Source organism: Lepisosteus platostomus, chromosome 4 (genome assembly GCF_059453375.1).
Source record: "Lepisosteus platostomus isolate fLepPlt1 chromosome 4, fLepPlt1.hap1, whole genome shotgun sequence".
Classification (NCBI taxonomy): Eukaryota; Metazoa; Chordata; class Actinopteri; order Semionotiformes; family Lepisosteidae; genus Lepisosteus; species Lepisosteus platostomus.
Genome location: NC_142614.1, coordinates 10,966,311 through 10,985,776, shown reverse-complemented (window position 1 = coordinate 10,985,776; position 19,466 = coordinate 10,966,311). Strand labels below are relative to the sequence as shown.

Sequence of the window (19,466 nt, the reverse complement as noted above, 5' to 3'; positions counted from 1 at the left end):
GCCATTTATCACATTTGGTTGCGTGTAGTTCATAGAATCTCAAATTCAATGACTTTGATAGATAACATTTTATTGATCCCGAAGGGAAATTGTTCGGCTTGGTTGATTAACTGCAGTGTCACCCAGGCAATAAAAATTCGCAAAATATTGCTAATTACATCTCATTCAGTCATTTCTTGAAAGATTCCGAGGTATTGGCTTCAGTGTGAGTGGGCAGCTTGTTCCAGATCCCCATGACACTTTATGCAAAGAAATTCCGCCGGTTCTCAGTTTTAAAAGTAGTTCAGTAATAATTCCTCACACTTCTATAGCGCTTTTCTGGACACTACACTCAAAGTGCTTTACAGGTAATGGGGACTCCGCTCCACCACCACCAGTGTGCAGCTCCACCTGGTGTGCCAGTATACCCACCACACACCAGCTCTCAGTGGGGAGGAGAGCAAAGTGATGAAGCCAGTTCAGAGAGGGGGATTATAAGGAGGCCATGATTGGTAAAGGTCAGGGGGATATCTGGCCAGGAAACTGGGGTAACACTCTTTACAAGAAATACCCTGGGATTTTTCATGATCATGGAGAGTCAGGACCTTGGTTTTACGTCTCACCTGAAGAACGGTGCCTTCTTACAGTATAGTGTCTCCGTCATTATACTGGGGAATTAGGACCCACACAGACTGCAGGAGCGAGCAAGAACGAGCGCCCCCTACAAGTCCCACTAATGCCTCTTCCAGTAGCAACATTAGTTTTTCCCATCCAGGTCCTGACCAGGCTCACACATTGCTGAGCTTCACTGGGCTGCCAGTTGTAAATTGTAGGATTAAATAGCTCCTGGCTATAGGTCATATAGTTATAGTTACAATACAACTGCAGCTGCAATCCACACAACATAGAATCACATATACTGCATCTTATATGCGCGAAGATTTTCTATCCAATTTTACTGCGGTACTAGAACAGCAGGGAAACTAGCACTCTGAGGTCGCCATCTTGGCTCTGAGTCGGGGCGATTCCTTCCGTGAAGGCTGTAGGGATGCCTGTGTTGCAGGACGATTGATAGAGTCAGTTTCACTGGCGTCTGCCCTGCTTGTTTTTGAGAAATGTTTTTAAACTGTTTTTATCTTGACACGCTGAACATGTTTTAATTTTATTCCGGTTAAGAACGAAGCTAAATTTTAATAATAACGAATGCTAAGAACGAATAATAAATATATGTTTTTGACAGTTCAGCCTCATTCTATTCAGGCAGAAGAGAGGGCAGCAAGGCCGGGGGTCCTGAAGACGGGGCATCGGGAAATCTGAGGTGAACAGCTTTTTTATCTGAATTATTTTTTTTAAAATTCACACAGAATACGTGAAATATAGCTTAATTCTTGGAAACATGCATTTAATAGTTAATATCTGAGAGAAACGTACACACAGTGCCTCATTATCTATCCAGGACATTACCAGCGACGGCAAACCCGTCTATCCCGAGACCTTTAAAGTGTATATACATTATATACACATTTATGTTAAATGACACGGGCGTCTAAACGTAAATACTATCTGCAGTGTTGTTATAAGGCTGGCGGTAACCCAACTTGTCTAGACGAGACATGTAACTTCAAGATATTTGAGGAACCACAAATATCCAAAATGACTGAACGGAAGACACTAACGAGCACACTTTTATTAAATAGATAGTCGGCTAAAGTACACAAGTTGGAAGAGTCAGAGCACTGAAATATACTTTTGTGGAGTTGTTAATTCATATTGTATTATTGTTATGTTATTGGTATCCTCTGGCTGGGTGATAACGTTGTTTTTATAACAATTTAAGTGCATTCTTATTTGAAATCAGCTTTTCTGATTTGTGCAAAGTTACCTGCGGGATTTTACATTTTCTGTGGTGACCCATGAAAATAAGTTCATGTCTCCAACAAGCCCCCGGTAAGGTAACTCAGTGTTGTAATGATCAATGATTGTCAGAGGCAGACAGCGGGACCTGCGTGACCTCTGGCCCCCTGTCAAAAGATGACCGTCCACAACCTGTACATCTTCGACCGCAATGGCACCTGCCTGCACTACAGCGAGTGGAACAGGAAGAAGCAGGCAGGCATCTCCAAGGATGAGGTGCAACCCCTCTCTCTCTCTCTCTGTCGTCTCTCTGTCTGCCGTCTCTCTTTCTACCCCTCTCTCTGTCTGCCGTCTCTCTCTCTACCCCTCTCTCTCTCTGTCGTCTCTCTCTCAATTCAATTCAAGGTGCTTTATTAGCAAGACCGATGGGTACAGTCAGTGTGGCCAAAGCAAATAAAAATAATGAAATTCACATGAAACAAAACAAAGAATAAAAGTAAGATAAAATCTACAGACATATTACAGACATTTACAAAAAAGACATCATAATAAAATATTAGTTCAGGTGGGTAGCTGAATAATAAAATATTTACATATACTGCAAACATATTGAGCATTACTAGGAGACAGACTCACTGTTCCTCAGGCTGTGACAGTAGGATTAGGACCCGTTGTGATTCTGGCAGGTGTGGGAACTCTGGGATTCGATTTCTGAATTTAGGGAAGAATGTTTCTCTAATCCCAGAGTATCTGTCACAGTGCAGTAGGAAGTGCACCTCTGTCTCTATTTCTCCCCGCTGGCAGTGGGAGTACAGCCTGTCCTCTCTGGGCAGCCAGGTCTGCCTGTGTCGCCCAGTTTCTATGGCCAGGCTGTGGTCACTGAGCCTGTACTTCGTCAGGGTCTGTTTCTGTTTGTTGTTTCTTATCTTGGTCAAATATTCGGCTAGTGTTTATTGTCTGTTTAGGGTTCTGTAGCATTCCAGTTTATGTTGTGTTTGTGTGTGTGTCCCAGTGTGTGAGATATCTCTCTCCAGATCTGTTTATGTCCAGTTTCTGTGTCCGGGCTGTGGTCACTGAGCCTGTCTGCTTTGGACAGCCAGGTCTGCCTGTGTCCAGTTTGTGGACATTGAGCCTGTCTGCTCTGGACAGCCAGGTCTGCCTGTGTCCAGTTTGTGGACATTGAGCCTGTCTGCTCTGGACAGCCAGGTCTGACTGTGTCCAGTTTCTGTGTCCAGGGTGTGGTCACTGCGCCTGTCCTGCATCAGCCTGGTCAGATATTCGATACGTGTGCCTCCTTTCTTTCTTAAGTTCATAAGTCTTTTCATTTTTCCCAGGAGTTCAAGCTGATGTATGGAATGCTCTTCTCTATTCGCTCCTTTGTCAGCAAGATGTCTCCCATCGACATGTATCCTTTCCCATGCTGAGGAGATGGGGGAGTGCGCGTTTTGTCTGTGTCTTTACTGGCCAGAGAAGTGTTTACTTAAAAACAAGCAGGATAAGTCCTGTTTCCACATGAGGATTTACTCATGTCCATTGCAGTGGGACCATCTAGGATCTGCAGTAAAATAATGAACATGGAAGTGATCCTCAAGAGCAGTAGCTCAGGTTTGTATGGCTGAGAATGAAAAGAAGGGGCAACACTGAACAGTTCAGGCTGCACGAACTCTTGAGTTGCAGAGAGAAACCTTTTTCTTTACCTGTACAAGGCTGCCATCTGGTGGACAGAAAAATGCACTCTGCCAAAAAATTCCAACCATCCAGCTGGCTGCAATGCAAATTCAGAACAGTCGTTTACACTCTAAGAAAACATTAATTGGGCAAAACCACTAGAGAGCTTAAGAGCAAGTGCATTTAGAACTGGAAATAGGAAGCCTGTCTGCAGTGTTGAGGAGATTTTATCCTGGGATGCTCTGAAAAATTAGATCCGAGCTATAGTACCCATACGATAAAGATGGGCTGAGCGGATCCCCTCCTTATTTCTGATTTGTATTGTGTACAATCCTGTTCCTCTGCCTCTCACTCGTTCTTCCTTGACTCTGCTCCTGCACCCCAGGAAAGATGGGTTCCTGTCTTTTCAGACCAGCAGGTACAAGCTGCACTACTACGAGACCCCCACAGGGGTGAAAATCATCATGAACACGGATCTGGGGGTCCCCAGCTGCCGGGACATCCTGCACCAGATCTACAGCACCGTGAGTAACTCAATGCAACCTGGTCGCCTTAAAAACCAATTTTTTAAGAGTCCATTGAAAGTAACAGAACAGTGGTGAATAATGTTAAATGACAGATTAATGGCTGTGATATGTGTCGGCTCACTGTGTGTGTGTGTGCAGTAGCAGTGTGTCTGAGCTCTCTCTCTCTCTCTCTCTCTCTCTCTCTCTCTCTCTCTCTCTCTCTCTCTCTCTCTCTCTCTCTCTTCTCTCTTCTCTCTTCTCTCTTCTCTCTTCTCTCTTCTCTCTTCTCTCTTCTCTCTTCTCTCTTCTCTCTTCTCTCTCTCTCTCTCTCTCTCTCTCTCTCTCTCTCTCTCTCTCTCTCTCTCTCTCCAGATTTATGTGGAGTATGTGGTGAAGAATCCTCTGTGTTCAATGAGCGAGACGTTGCAGAGTGAGCTGTTCAGCTCCAGGCTGGACACCTTCATCAGAACGCTACCCTTCTTCAGTGTCCGGGCTGGCTGATGAGACCACACGTCAACACAGAGCTCACCGAGGTTCACTCTCAAGATGATATTTTATTTACTTCTAATTTTTTCCCCGAAATCCACACTTTTCCAAGAACCTGCCTGTAAAACCAGCAGCTACAGTAGGGCTTATTGTGGCTTCTTAAAGTCTCTTAGATTTCAAAGAAAGAACTTAGCAGACACACAGAGAATCAATCTTAAAGGGCAGAATAATGTTGTCCTTGAAAACTGTGGAAATGGTGAAGCCTTTATTGTTATTATGGTTGCAGGTGCCTGATTTGCATTGGTGATGATGATGATTTTTGTAAATATCATTATTGTTGTTATCGTCATGAAAACGCATTGTGACAATATATTCCATTGTGACTGCTGTCTGCTTAGAAACAAAGTAATTTCAGAGTTGTAGCCAGTGGCTGTTACTGTATTTGTTACTCATTTCTGCTGTAAAAACTCCTTCTCAGGCTTGGGGCATGTTGGGGGGTTTCCAGGCTGGGCCACAGGAGGGCACCAGAGAGCACCTTGCCATTGCTAATAAACCACTAGAGAACTGGCAGTCGCTGTTACTCACTTTCGTTCACTTTACAGTTCAATAAACACAATAATCACTCTTGAGTGCTGAGGCCTGCAGTACCACTGCAGGAGGGAACAGTTCCTGAGTATAATAGAACACGGTACAGTTTAGTGTAATGCTGTATAGTCTACTATAGTCTATTATACTACATTATAGCATATAGCATTAAAGCATTAAAGTATAATAACGTGTAGTCCAGTACAGTGTAGTATAGTACTCTATTGCACAGTGTAGCATATTGCAGTTGAATACTGCATACTTTTTACCGTATGGTATAGTAGAGCACAGTAAAACACAATATAGGTTAATACTGCACAATCCACTACAGTGTAGTATAGTGCTCTATAGCATAGTGTAGCATTTTATAGTAAAGTACTGTTTACAGTTTAGTATAACTCACAATATAGTATAATACTGCATAGTCCAGTAATGTAGTAAACTACTCTATAGCACAGTACATCTTATGCCAGTGTAATACTGCACACTGCACACAGTACAGTATAGTGCAATATTGTTTAATATAATCCAATGCAGTGTAATCACAGTGCAATTACAGTTTAAAATGATTTATCATTATAAAATCTTCGCTAGATCCCAAAATAGCAAATCATATTCATTGCCCTCAGAGTGTAGGGTGTTTTTATCATTACCAATAATAATGTAATATGATAGCAATTATTAGTGTACAGTACATTGATGTCTACCCTGTTTAAAGGAATATTGTGGTGACAATACATCTCATTCAACACTGGTTGAAAATACCACAAACATGTCAGTGAACTGCAGGACTGGCCTGTGACAGAAAGAGCTCTGAGGTCAGTGATCAGAGTCACCTGTAAACGCTCAGCTCAGGCAAATTGACAGGGACACCACCTGACAAATTAAAAATGAAACACGGGCCAGTAAGTACAGTGTGGTGCAGCAAACTAAAGAGTAGAATCTAACCTAGGTGCATTTTAAAGAAGCAGAAACCTGTTGTATGTGCCATTTCTGAAATGACGAGAAGATGGGGATAACACTATCAGAAATAACCATTGTGCCATGTGTAGAAATATTTTATATTGTTCTAATACACGTGCAGTGGTGACTTCTAAACACCTATTCCTGGTTATGAAAGAGAGACTGGAGCTGTACTCAGACTGGAAAACTGCAGAACGTCTTGGATTCAGAGCACTCTGGGGGAACTCTTCTCTGGGGTCCTCCAGAAATAGCCTCTTTGTCACAAGCCCATTTAAAACCCTTGGCTGAACTATTCTGTGTCTGCTTGCATCTCTACAATAGGAGTTAAATTTCTGTAAATGGTGGGAAAGGCTTTTCCTCTGCTCCAAGGAGATGCGTGCAGTTTGGGATAATCCAGTTCTCTGTTCGTTCTGTGCCCTTGGCACTGGGCAGCGGGGAACAGTTGTGTTACACAATATCCATCACAGTGATTAGAGCCAGCGGCAACCTGGACATCTCATTTTAAACCTCGAGTTAATTACATTCCCAGAGCAACAGAGGCCGAAGCGGTTAGCCAGTATTTTAATTCTCGTTCACAGCCTGCCTGTTGTAAGGAGGTCTCTCACAGAGAGCGACATGCGGAGGGACACTGTTCCGCTTTCTTTTGGGAGAAATGTTCTTCCAGGTTTCCAGGTTTTTTAATGGACCTCCACCCAGAAATACCGGAATGAGGGTTTTTGAGGGGCTCACCCGGATGACTGGTGGAATTGCAGCCAGTCAAGCACGGGTTCCAGTCTGGGCTTTTGTCATTGTCCTCACTGTGGCCATCTGATCAAACACCAGTTATACGACCGAGAGCTTGGGCTGTGTGTCTTTACAGTATCTACAGATCTCATGGTTAACGTGAAAATGTGTTTCCATCCTGGATCTTATACATTTTTAGGATGCTGTTGTTGTTTTTGCTGCTTTAACCTACTTGTCCCCACAACAACCTAGTTGCAGCGTATGATATATGAGATTATCCCAGATTAGGAAATCTCTAATATAATTCCTGTGGCTCTTAATCTGGCACAAAACATACTGCCGTGGAGCAAATGAGCGCTGACAGCTCTGGGATGATTCTCTGCATTGATTCAGCGATCTCCCTGTGGCCCTTCTTCAGTGTGGATTTGCCCAGTACCTTTGTGTTTCTTTTCTACCTGTGTCTTCCCCACCTGTTGTACAAGTGTTCTAGATTAGAGTTTAGTAGAATACATCCTCCTCCTCTCCCACAGGTCCTACAAGTGTTCTAGAAGCTACCCTCCTCCTCTCCCACTGGTCCTACAAGTGTTCTAGAAGCAAACCTCCTCCTCTCCCACTGGTCCTACAAGTGTTCTAGAAGCAAACCTCCTCCTCTCCCACTGGTCCTACAGGTGTTCTAGAAGCTACTCTCCTCCTCTCCCACTGGTCCTACAAGTGTTCTAGAAGCAAACCTCCTCCTCTCCCACTGGTCCTACAAGTGTTCTAGAAGCAAACCTCCTCCTCTCCCACTGCATCTACAGGTGTTCTAGAAGCTACTCTCCTCCTCTCCCACTGGTCCTACAGGTGTTCTAGAAGCTACTCTCCTCCTCTCCCACTGGTCCTACAAGTGTTCTAGAAGCTACCCTCCTCCTCTCCCACTGGTCCTACAAGTGTTCTAGAAGCTACCCTCCTCCTCTCCCACTGGTCCTACAAGTGTTCTAGAAGTTACCAGTGCGTGTCCACCCCCTGCATGAGCGTTCACAGGACTGCAGAAAGCCCCCTGATCTGGAACAGCACACGCCTCCCCTGTGTTCGCATCTTCCAGCTCAGGGGCCTTCTGCAGTCCTGCTCCCCACACGCAACCTGTGGCTTGTCACGGGCTGTGAGACATCACGCAGGTCCCAGGGGAGAGGCGCTCCAGGAGGGCGGCTCGGGAGCTTTGCCCTGCACCCCCACACCCCCGCACCCCAACCACTGGGCGCCCCGTTGTTCCTAGCACGCCGCTCGGGCGCGAGGTGGGGGTGAGGGATCGGGGGCCGGGGGCCGGCTCGCCCGCCCTCTATCTGGGCACAGCTCCACTGCCAGCTGTCACACTGACGCCATGGTGTCAGTGAAAGCCGGCGATTAGGACAGCTCGTTAACGGCAGCTGGCAGGAGCTTTAGAACACGTTACGTGCCGGCACCAGGATGGCTGGCTGTTCGTGCCAATCTGGAGGCAAAATAGATCCCTACTTTCAAACCTATAGAGAGCAACAGAGCGAGATAATGAAAGAAGGGAGTGGTAGAAATGAATTAATAGACAGGCCACTATGAATTATGGGACACATGCAATTAATTTGCTCAAACTTGGCTTAGCTTTGTGAAAACTTGGTGAAGTGGTCATAATTTAATTTGTATAGCTCTCACAATTCCTTTTGCTGGACATTGTTCACTGTAGATGGGCTGACTGGTGAACTGTATCAGCATGTGCGCTGAACAGGAGTTAGGCACTGATTGTGATTGTGTGCTGGCTTTGTGAGATTGTACCCAGACCCCACTCACAGCAGCAGCTATGTGTATTTGTGCGTGTGGGCTCTGTGAGAGTGTGTGTGCGTGTGCTGGCCTTGTGAGACTGTACTCGGACCCCACTCATAGCAACACCTATGTGTATTTTTGTGTGTGTGTGTGTGTGTGTGTGTGTGTGTGTGTGTGTTGGCTTTGTGAGACTGTACTCAGACCCCACTCACAGCAGCAGACAGATGTTCACTGTCAGCTCCTGCTTCTCAGTTAACGGGCTGCTGGGAAAACAGATAAGAGGCTTTGCGCCTCAGCTCTGACTGTGGGCTGGCTGACAACAGCACAGTGAACAGTGAATATAAAAAACTGTGTCTATATACAGTACCCCTGCTGTATATACTGTATATGGTATAAAATGTATACCTGCTACATATTAACTGTACACCTGGTGTATACAGTGTATATATAAACACTGAACACACTGTCCAAACTGTAGACCTGGTGTATCTACACTGTACACACTGGACACCCAGCATATGTACAATTTATAATATACACACTACACAATTTATACCCTCTGTATATGCATTGCACACCCTATACGCCTGTTATATATGTACTGTATACGCTGTACTTCTGGTGTATCGAAACTATACAGTGAACACCTGCAGTATGTACAGTACACTGTATATGCTGTACTTCTGGTGTATCAAAACTGTATACAGTGTATACCTGCACTATATACATTGTATACACTGTACTCCAGGTGTGTCTAAACTGTATACACTGTACAGTGTACACCTGCACTATATACACTGTATACACTGTACCCTTGGTGTATCTAAACTGTACACACTGCACACTTGCAGTATATATACTGTGTACACCGTACACCTGTTGTATATATACTTTACACTGTAAGCTCCTTTCTGTACTTCTGCACATTTAGATCTGTCTATGGGAGGCAGCACTCTGAGCTCTATTACCCAGATAAGGAGCTGTATGTGTTTTTTAAAGCCCGTCACTAATCTGGACTGGGGAATGCTGGGGGAATTACTGGGGATGTGTGTGTTTTTGCCCACTCTGAAGGGCATCAAGTGCAAATCCCACTCTGTCAGCTGTGTAAAGAGAGAGAGGAGAGATAGGATCTAGCCTGCACCTCCCGATCTCTCCCCGAGAACGCTAGTGGACATCCTGGACTGACACTGGACACAGTGCACCATTTTGTCTTTTTTAGAGGAGGAAGAGGACTGGAAGGCAGTGAAGGTGAGAGAGAGAAACGTGAGGTCCCAGGCTCTTTCCTAGGAAAATGGACTGACCCTCGATGGGACCTCTGGGGAAAGAAAATAACTTTCTTCATTTCTCTCTCGCATTGCTGGAAATCTTTCATCCCCGAACAGCACTGCTCTTGTTCCTCTTTAATGCTCTCTGATTTAGAAGTTGATTTTAATTAATTGATTTACTGTATTAGTATCAGTCCTGAAAGAGGTGTGGTCTCTGTATCCCATTTCAAGATGTCTTGAAAGATGTTTTTTGCTCTCCTGAAAGGAGCGAGAATTTGATTTTTTGGCTGTTTCTGAACCAGAACCAGACGTGGTGCCAGAACCCTCTCGGACCAGCGCCGCAGAACAGCTGAACCCGTTGAGCCAACGAGCCAGAACCGGACCACTGGCTTCACTTGTGAAACAGAGGAGCAGAGAGCGGCGATGGGAATTTGATACAAATTAACCTGCGTTTAAAAACTTCCGGATGGAAATACGAGAGCCGGCTGTCCAATTCCTGATTTTAGAAGCTACCTTGATGGAACTCTGGGAGGTGAGCTTCCGTATTGGCACCAGATGGTCCGAACTGTTCCGATTCCTTGTTTTTATATAGCGCCTTCCACCCCGAAGAATCTCAGAGCTCCTTGCACATACAGGAGGGACCCAGCGGCAGTGACACAGCAGCCCCCCTGCACGCGGATCAGGGGTGCAGGGAGACACTGCTGCACCAGCTGGGTCAAATCGGGAATTTGGGGAGACCAGATAAGTGTGATCTTGTAAGACGACAGCAAGTGCAGATCGGGGCTCTTTGGCCAGTCCAGGGGATCGTCTCTTGTTAATTACCCTGTGGCCCGGCTGCCCGTGTTTGAAAACACCGGGCCCTTCTCCCCTCGCCCCCAGAGTGCTGCCCCCGCATGCTCGTGTGTCTTAGGGACTTCACCTCCTGCTGTCGGAGACGTTGAGATCAGAAGGCAGCCCTTCAGCAGAGCAGATCTGCCCTCGAATGCAGAGCCGCTGCTGAGAGCCCACAGGGGGAGCCATGTTTGCCGGCTCGTCCCGGGGCTCGGTGGGGGTGGCCGGGGCCGGGAAGGGGGGCAGGCTGACGGTGGAGGAGCTGTACGGGATCTCCAGCGGCAAGCGGGCCAAGGCAGTGGGCACGGCCCTGGGGCTGCGGGCGGGGCCAGGCGGGCGCGGGCGCGGCGGCGGCGCTGGCGGCAGGGGCAGGGTCGAGAACGGCACGCTGGCCTCGCAGATCCTGGAGGCGGCGCGGAGGCTGATGGAGCGCCGGCGGCTGGAGCTCTTCCTGCGGGAGTGCAGCGTCTCTCTGGCGGACAGCGTGGCGGACCGCACCGGCATGATCTACAGGTGAGGGGGCGCTCCTGAGTCAGCAGGTAGGAGTGACGGACAGGTGAGTCAGCAGTGCAGTTGTGACGGACAGGTGAGTCAGCAGTGCAGGTGTGATGATGTACAGGTGAGTCAGCAGTGTAGGAGTGACGGACAGGTGAGTCAGCAGTGCAGGTGTGATGATGTACAGGTGAGTCAGCAGTGCAGGTGTGATGATGTACAGGTGAGTCAGCAGTGCAGGTGTGATGATGTACAGGTGAGTCAGCAGTGTAGGAGTGACGGACAGGTGAGTCAGCAGTGCAGGTGTGATGATGTACAGGTGAGTCAGCAGCGCAGGTGTGATGATGTACAGGTGAGTCAGCAGTGTAGGTGTGACAGACAGGTGAGTCAGCAGTGTAAGAGTGATGATGTATAGGTGAGTCAGCAGTGTAGGAGCGATGTACAGGTTTCTGATTTTCCTGTTAATTGTCCCATTATTCATTATAATCCCCTTCTTCATCACTCCAATATGAAGGAATTGGCACTCGAGTGCCTTGTTTCCGATATGCAGAAGTGCTTGTCTGCGGTTGGAGGAGGGAACATTGAGCTTTATTTTGTGTTTTTATTGCTGGGAGACTTCTGCCTTTTCCCTAAAATGAAACAGCTCACAAAGAAAAGACATGCAGGAGGGCGAATAGAGCAACAGAATAATATGAATACAACAGAAGGAATATAGGTCACAAAGCAAGAGCAGGGTTCAAAACTCAGGCGCTTAATGCAAGAAAGAGCCGAAAGCGACTGCAGACTTTGTGGGGCTTTAACTCCTCCTCCTCTTCTTCAGCATCATGGGAGGAGGAGTGAGGGTGACTTTTACAACAGGGGAGAGAGGGAGGAAGAAATAGAGAGAGGTCTGTCTGTAGAGTGAACACAGCCTGGACATTGAAACTGGTCACAGGCAGACCTGGGTGTCCAGAGAGGACAGGGTTAGTGACCACAGCCTGGACACAGATACTGGACACAGGCAGATCTGGCTGTCCAGAGAGGACAGGCTCAGTGACCGCAGTCTGGACACTGAACACAGACAGATCTGGCTGTCCAGAGAGGGCAGGCTGTGCTCCCACTGTCAGCGGGGAGAAGCAGAGCCAGAGGCACTTCTGTTGGACTGTGAGAAATACTCCAGGATTTGACAGAAATTCTTTCCAAAAATAATCTAAGACCAGAATTCCCAGACAGGTTCCAATAAAAACAAAACACTTCCAATTCTGCTGGGGGTTAGACACTCAGTGTGCTGAGGAACAGAGAGAGATACGGGTAATCAGCCATTGTTCTGGACCTTTGCTAATTATTACTGCTCGGACTGTGCTGCAATTCATCGGTTGCCAGTACAGCTCTTGGAATGTGTGTCTGGGAGAGAGGAACAGAATCAGTCCTGGTGAGCAGGGTCATTAGAACAGCCCAAGGGAAAGAGAGATGGAGAAGTGAGGAGAGGGAGAGAGGGATTTCTCATCCCTTATGAGACATTTGTTGACTTCATGCTCAAACCTCTGGCAACACCTGCATGGACGTCATAGCAGTGGAGCCCTTTTGAATGTGGGCCGGACTGGCCGGACTCCAGATTAACACTCTGATGGACAAACTGGAGTGCCTCTGTCCAAAGCTCATTCTGTTCCTCGTTCTTCCTGCCTCGGGTTTATACCGGATTTTCATTCATCGCAGGCGACAGCAGGGCAGCACGGTGGCACAGAGGTATGCATCAAGGCCTCGCGGCTCTGGGGACCCGGGTTCAATTCCAGACCCGGGGTGCTGTTCTCCCTGTGTGTTTCCACGCGTTTCCTCCCACAGTCCAGAGACGTACTGGTAGAGAAGTGTGTGTATTTGTGTTGGTGCTGCTTGCTGGGTTAAGCTCAGGTTCCCCCGCATCTCTTTCGCTGGATAAAGTGGTTAGAAAATGGATGGATGGAATATCTGGGAGCCTGAGGATATCGAGGGTTTCTTACTGTCACTCAGGCTTCTTTATTGCCATTACACACCCGAACGCTAAGCAGACAAAATGTGCTCCTTATCGTCCTCGTCAAAACAATTTGTAAGCTTGCGCGCTCCTGTTTTCTGAAATTGCTGATACTGGTTTTTCTGCATCTGGTTGTAAAATAAAGTGCCCCAAGTTTTGCAGTGGCCTCGTGTGGCTGTCATACCAGAGTGCCTCCACACGAGGGCAGTGCGGGGCAGCCCAGCCTCATAATGCTGTGCACAGCAATCGCTAGGCGTGTGTCTCATACACAGCTTAATTGAACCGAAGCTAGCAATGCTGTGGATACATGGTTTCTGAGCAACAGCCACAAGCAGACAAATCAGACTCCCGCTGAGCAGTCTGATCCTCTCCAGGTTTTACAGTTGTGTTCATCAGACTCATGTTGCACCACATGGTTATGATTCACTCAGGGTTGATCCGGGTTGCCAGTCACACTCCCATTGTACAGCAGTCTGAGCCACTCCACGTTTTACCAGCTTCAGAAAGCCCTTGCACAGAAGCAGGTGATTTCGAGCTTTGCGATCTTATTTTAAACTACGTCAGGACAGACAGACAAGTGAGTTTGCAGCAGAACGAAGCACCCTAGCTTTCTGGCTTCATCGGGACAGTTTCGAGAATCCTCCTGCAGCTGGTCAAATGTGAAATGAACCAAAATAGCTAGGTGGCTTTTTATTTCTGAATCAAGGTTTACCAACAAACCAAACATATCAGCTAGGGCTCAGCTCGGACGATATCTCAGACCCCTGCATGCCATAGCCCCAGCAGCCCGTCGAAACAGAAGGATTTCTTGCAAGCTGTGCAATGGGGTGTTCTCTCAAATCGGTACTTAAAACATGGAGGGTGTAGTGGCGGGGGCTCAGCCCGGGCGATGTCGCAGACAGTGGGGTGAGCTCGGGCTCGAGCAGGGAGGGGGGGTTCGGTCTAGGACGCCTGCTGCGAGGGCGCTGGCAGATTTACGTGCTGCCTCTCCGGAGGGAGCTGGCTATGTCTGTGCAATCTGTCTCTTTCCTCTCCCAGTCCTTCTCCTGACTCAGCACCCTCCACCCCCCTCCTCCAGCATCACAGCAGACAGGTAGCTGTGTGTAAAAATAGCTCCTGTGCCCACAGACAGCACAGGACAGCGTCTGCCTCTATAGAGCGCCTCCTGCTTTCACTCCTGCACCTCTGGCACGCCTTCGAAACCCAGCAGGGGGCGCACGCCGGCGGCAGCCCGATCGGAGTTGGAAGAGCGCACTTTCAGGTCTCTCGCCGATAAAGGTGAGAGGCCATGGAGAGAAGATAACTGCTGCTCTGAGCCTTGAGAAGAGAGGCCAGCTCCAGTGTGAAAGAGCTGGTGTGCTTCAGCAGGGATCCCTGCTGGGCTATGGCCGTGCCGGGGGCTGAGGAGTGGCTCTAGACTGCTGCTGGTGGGTTTCTGATCCTGGCACCATGTGGCTGGCTGCCACAGTGGCCGGAGATCACCTCAATCGTTGTGTCCACAGCTCTAGATGGGTAAAACATTTGCACTCGGGGATCAGCAGGGATACTGATTTGAGGATCAGTAAGGATTCTGGACTCAAGGATCACCAGGGATCTTGGACTCAGTGATCAGTAGGGATCCTGGAGTCAGGGATCAGTAGGGATCCTGGACTCAGTTATCAGAAGGGATCCTAAACTCAGGGATCAGCTGGAAGAAGGTTCCCAATAACGGCAGTAGCTTGGAGCATAGTGCAGATCCCCCAGAAACATCCCTGGGATGGATGGATAGATAGATAATACTTTATTAATCCCGTAGGGAAATTGATGTGTTACAGCAGTCCAGCCCAAGACAAGCAAAACAGACATCAGAATAGTTATAAAACAAAAGACAAGAAAATAAATAAAAATAAATACATACATAGATGTGTGCAAAATGTGCTGATCATAGTCACTGTAAAAACAATAAATTATGTGCAAAATGTGCATAGGTTTATACAGACTGATTGTCCAAAAAGTACAATGGAGCAAACATGCTGTCCATAGACGAGCAAATGAAGGGCTAACAGTCCTAGCCTAGGGCAGGGTTATACACCCTGACAGCCGCCGGGAGGAAAGACCTGCGGAAACGTTCCCTTGAACACCGTAGCTGGAGCAGTCTGTTGCTAAAAGTGCTCCGCTGCCCAGTAACAGTCCCATGAAGCGGATGAGAGGCGTTGTTCATGATGGCTGTGAGCTTGGTCAGCATTCTCCTCTCGGCCACCACCTCCATGGGGTCCAGGCTCATCCCCAACACAGTGCCAGCCTTCTTGATAAGTTTATTGAGCCTTTTTGCATCTTTTGTCATGATGCTGCTGCCCCAGCCCACCACAGCGTAGAAGATGGCCGCCGCCACCTCTGATTCATAAAAAATGTGTAGCAGTGTTCCACACACACCAAAGGTCCGGAGTCTCCTAAGAAAATAGAGTCGGCTCTGACCTTTCTTGTACAGGGCGTCAGTGTTATCAGACCACTCCAGCTTGTCATCCAGGTGTACCCCTAAGTACTTGTAGGAATGAACGCCCTCTATGTCCTCACCCTGGATGGAAACAGGTTCAGCGGAGACTTATTCCTTCGAAAGTCGAAGATCATTTCTTTGGTCTTGCTGGTGTTAAGCTGGAGATGGTATAATAAGTGGAAAGGGCCTTCCCCCCTCTAGGTATTGGTCAGCGAATTAACTGGATGTTAAATTGCCAGGAAACTTTGTGCTGGCTCATTTTGAGCAGGTGAGCTGTAGAGTGTTTTCTAGCTCAGCTTCGGGTAGTGAGGAGTGGCAGATTGTAATTTAAGGGGAGTTCTAGTTACCCCTCCCCTTAAGGGCCCTAAGCCTTAAACACAGCAGTGTCACCTGACATTTAAAGACAGCACAGAAACTGAGCACCGAAAAAGCTGATTGCAAGGTCTGTGCTGTGTGTGCGCTCTGTCCTCTCTGTGTGTATCTGTGTGTTGTGCATGGGGGCTCTCTGCCTGAGGCAAGGTGTGAGATAGTGTGCCTGTATGACCACAGGTCCTGCCTGTGTGCCTTTGTGAGCATGTGTGCCTGTGTGTACCTGTGTGTGTCTTTTTCTGAGCATGTGTGCCTGTGTGTGTCTTTCTGAGTGTGTGTGCCGGTGTGTGTCTATGTGAGTATGTGTGCCTGTGTGTGTTTTTGTGAGCATGTGTGCCTGTGTGTGTCTTTGTGTGCCTGTGTGTGTATCTTTGTGAGCGTGTGTGCCTGTGTGGGTCTTTGTGTGCCTCTGGGTCTTTCTGAGTGTGTGTGCCGGTGTGTGTCTATGTGAGTATGTGTGCCTGTGTGTCTTTGTGTGCCTGTGTGTGTGTCTTTGTGAGCATGTGTGTCTTTGTGTGCCCGAGCCTGGCAGCGAGAGACAGATGCTCATTCTTCGCTCTACAGACAGATGACCTTGCAGGAGAGTGGAGGGCAGCATTCACAATCAATAAAACATCACTACTTCATACTGGCACCACAACTCACAGCAAAAGTCTCTTACCGCTGTTGGTGTCAGTTCACTACAGGTTTTGTGTAAGAATTCTCTGTAGGACTGGTGTACAGCGTCAGTGTCTCTGTAGGGCCGGTGTACAGCGTCAGTGTCTCTGTAGGACCGGTGTACAGCGTCATTGTCTCTGTAGGGCCGGTGTACAGCGTCAGTGTCTCTGTAGGGCCGGTGTACAGAGTCAGTGTCTCTGTAGGACCGGTGTACAGCGTCAGTGTCTCTGTAGGACCGGTGTACAGCGTCAGTGTCTCTGTAGGGCCGGTGTACAGTGTCAGTGTCTCTGTAGGGCCGGTGTACAGTGTCAGTGTCTCTGTAGGGCCGGTGTACAGTGTCAGTGTCTCTGTAGGGCTGGAGTACAGCGTCAGTGTCTCTGTAGGACTGGTGTACAGCGTCAGTGTCTCTGTAGGGCTGGTGTACAGTGTCAGTGTCTCTGTAGGACTGGAGTACAGCGGCAGTGTCTCTGTAGGACTGGTGTACAGTGTCAGTGTCTCTGTAGGACCGGTGTACAGCGTCAGTGTCTCTGTAGGGCCGGTGTACAGCGTCAGTGTCTCTGTAGGACTGGTGTACAGTGTCAGTGTCTCTGTAGGGCTGGTGTACAGCATCAGTGTCTCTGTAGGACTGGTGTACAGCGTCAGTGTCTCTGTAGGGCCGGTGTACAGCGTCAGTGTCTCTGTAGGACTGGTGTACAGTGTCAGTGTCTCTGTAGGGCTGGTGTACAGCATCAGTGTCTCTGTAGGACTGGTGTACAGCGTCAGTGTCTCTGTAGGGCCGGTGTACAGCGTCAGTGTCTCTGTAGGACTGGAGTACAGCGGCAGTGTCTCTGTAGGACCGGTGTACAGCGTCAGTGTCTCTGTAGGACCGGTGTACAGCGTCAGTGTCTCTGTAGGGCCTGTGTACAGTGTCAGTGTCTCTGTAGGGCCGGTGTACAGAGTCAGTGTCTCTGTAGGACCGGTGTACAGCGTCAGTGTCTCTGTAGGACCGGTGTACAGCGTCAGTGTCTCTGTAGGGCCGGTGTACAGTGTCAGTGTCTCTGTAGGGCCGGTGTACAGTGTCAGTGTCTCTGTAGGGCCGGTGTACAGTGTCAGTGTCTCTGTAGGGCTGGAGTACAGCGTCAGTGTCTCTGTAGGACTGGTGTACAGCGTCAGTGTCTCTGTAGGGCTGGTGTACAGTGTCAGTGTCTCTGTAGGACTGGTGTACAGTGTCAGTGTCTGTAGGGCTGGTGTACAGTGTCAGTGTCTCTGTAGGGCCGGTGTACAGTGTCAGTGTCTCTGTAGGGCTGGTGTACAGTGTCAGTGTCTCTGTAGGGCTGGTGTATAGTGTCAGTGTCTCTGTAGGGCTGGTGTACAGTGTCAGTGTCTCTGTAGGGCTGGTGTACAGTGTCACTGTCTGTAGGGCTGGTGTACAGTGTCAGTGTCTCTGTAGGACTTGTGTATAGTGTCACTTTCTGTAGGGCCTGTGTACAGCGTCAGTGTCTCTGTAGGACCGGTGTACAGCGTCAGTGTCTCTGTAGGACTGGTGTACAGCGTCAGTGTCTCTGTAGGGCCGGTGTACAGTGTCAGTGTCTCTGTAGGGCCGGTGTACAGTGTCAGTGTCTCTGTAGGGCCGGTGTACAGTGTCAGTGTCTCTGTAGGGCCGGTGTACAGCGTCAGTGTCTGTAGGGCCGGTGTACAGTGTCAGTGTCTCTGTAGGACTGGTGTACAGCGTCAGTGTCTCTGTAGGGCTGGTGTACAGTGTCAGTGTCTCTGTAGGACTGGAGTACAGCGGCAGTGTCTCTGTAGGACTGGTGTACAGCGTCAGTGTCTCTGTAGGGCCGGTGTACAGAGTCAGTGTCTCTGTAGGACCGGTGTACAGCGTCAGTGTCTCTGTAGGACCGGTGTACAGCGTCAGTGTCTCTGTAGGACTGGTGTACAGTGTCAGTGTCTCTGTAGGGCCGGTGTACAGTGTCAGTGTCTCTGTAGGACTGGTGTACAGCGTCAGTGTCTCTGTAGGGCCGGTGTACAGAGTCAGTGTCTCTGTAGGACCGGTGTACAGCGTCAGTGTCTCTGTAGGACCGGTGTACAGCGTCAGTGTCTCTGTAGGACTGGTGTACAGTGTCAGTGTCTCTGTAGGGCCGGTGTACAGTGTCAGTGTCTCTGTAGGACTGGTGTACAGTGTCAGTGTCTCTGTAGGGCTGGAGTACAGCGTCAGTGTCTCTGTAGGGCCGGTGTACAGTGTCAGTGTCTCTGTAGGGCCGGTGTACAGTGTCAGTGTCTCTGTAGGGCCGGTGTACAGTGTCAGTGTCTCTGTAGGGCTGGAGTACAGCGTCAGTGTCTCTGTAGGACTGGTGTACAGCGTCAGTGTCTCTGTAGGGCTGGTGTACAGTGTCAGTGTCTCTGTAGGACTGGTGTACAGTGTCAGTGTCTGTAGGGCTGGTGTACAGTGTCAGTGTCTCTGTAGGGCCGGTGTACAGTGTCAGTGTCTCTGTAGGGCTGGTGTACAGTGTCAGTGTCTGTAGGGCTGGTGTACAGCGTCAGTGTCTCTGTAGGACTGGTATACAGCGTCAGTGTTTCTGTAGGGCCGGTGTACAGCGTCAGTGTCTCTGTAGGACTGGTGTACAGTGTCAGTGTCTGTAGGGCTGGTGTACAGTGTCAGTGTCTCTGTAGGGCTGGTGTACAGCGTCAGTGTCTCTGTAGGGCCGGTGTACAGTGTCAGTGTCTCTGTAAGGCTGGTGTACAGCGTCAGTGTCTCTGTAGGACTGGTGTACAGTGTCAGTGTCTCTGTAGGGCTGGTGTACAATGTCAGTGTCTGTAGGGCTGGTGTACAGCTCAGGGGTAGGCTGTCTGTGCCTCCTGTTTTTTGTGTTTTGTCTATC

General features: G+C 48.7%; 2 protein-coding genes across 2 annotated transcripts in view; both read left to right on the top strand.

Moving 5' to 3' along the window:
• Nucleotides 1-1,035: 1,035 nt before the first annotated feature.
• Nucleotides 1,036-5,063, top strand: trappc1 (trafficking protein particle complex subunit 1). Its single transcript, XM_088628435.1, has 5 exons — nt 1,036-1,297; nt 1,966-2,109; nt 3,168-3,238; nt 3,887-4,025; nt 4,380-5,063. Exons 2-5 carry the CDS (start codon nt 2,011-2,013, stop codon nt 4,506-4,508), a joined length of 438 nt encoding a protein of 145 aa, XP_088484561.1. The 5' UTR covers nt 1,036-1,297; nt 1,966-2,010; the 3' UTR covers nt 4,509-5,063.
• A 5,599-nt stretch (nt 5,064-10,662) lies between these two features.
• Nucleotides 10,663-19,466, top strand: part of LOC148672621 (voltage-gated potassium channel subunit beta-3) — a 34,232-nt gene continuing 25,428 nt past the window's right edge. Inside the window, exon 1 of the mRNA XM_088628422.1 lies at nt 10,663-11,143. Coding sequence (XP_088484548.1) covers nt 10,818-11,143 — 326 coding nt within the window. The 5' untranslated portion in view covers nt 10,663-10,817. The remainder of the gene's footprint in view (nt 11,144-19,466) is intronic.

Coding starts and splice junctions, on each gene's coding strand:
- trappc1 (XM_088628435.1), top strand. CDS start 2,011: ATGACCGTCCACAACCTGTACATCTTCGACCGCAATGGCACCTGCCTG. Junction 2,110..3,167: donor CAGGCATCTCCAAGGATGAG/GTGCAACCCCTC, acceptor CATTTTTCCCAG/GAGTTCAAGCTGATGTATGG. Junction 3,239..3,886: donor AAGATGTCTCCCATCGACAT/GTATCCTTTCCC, acceptor CCTGCACCCCAG/GAAAGATGGGTTCCTGTCTT.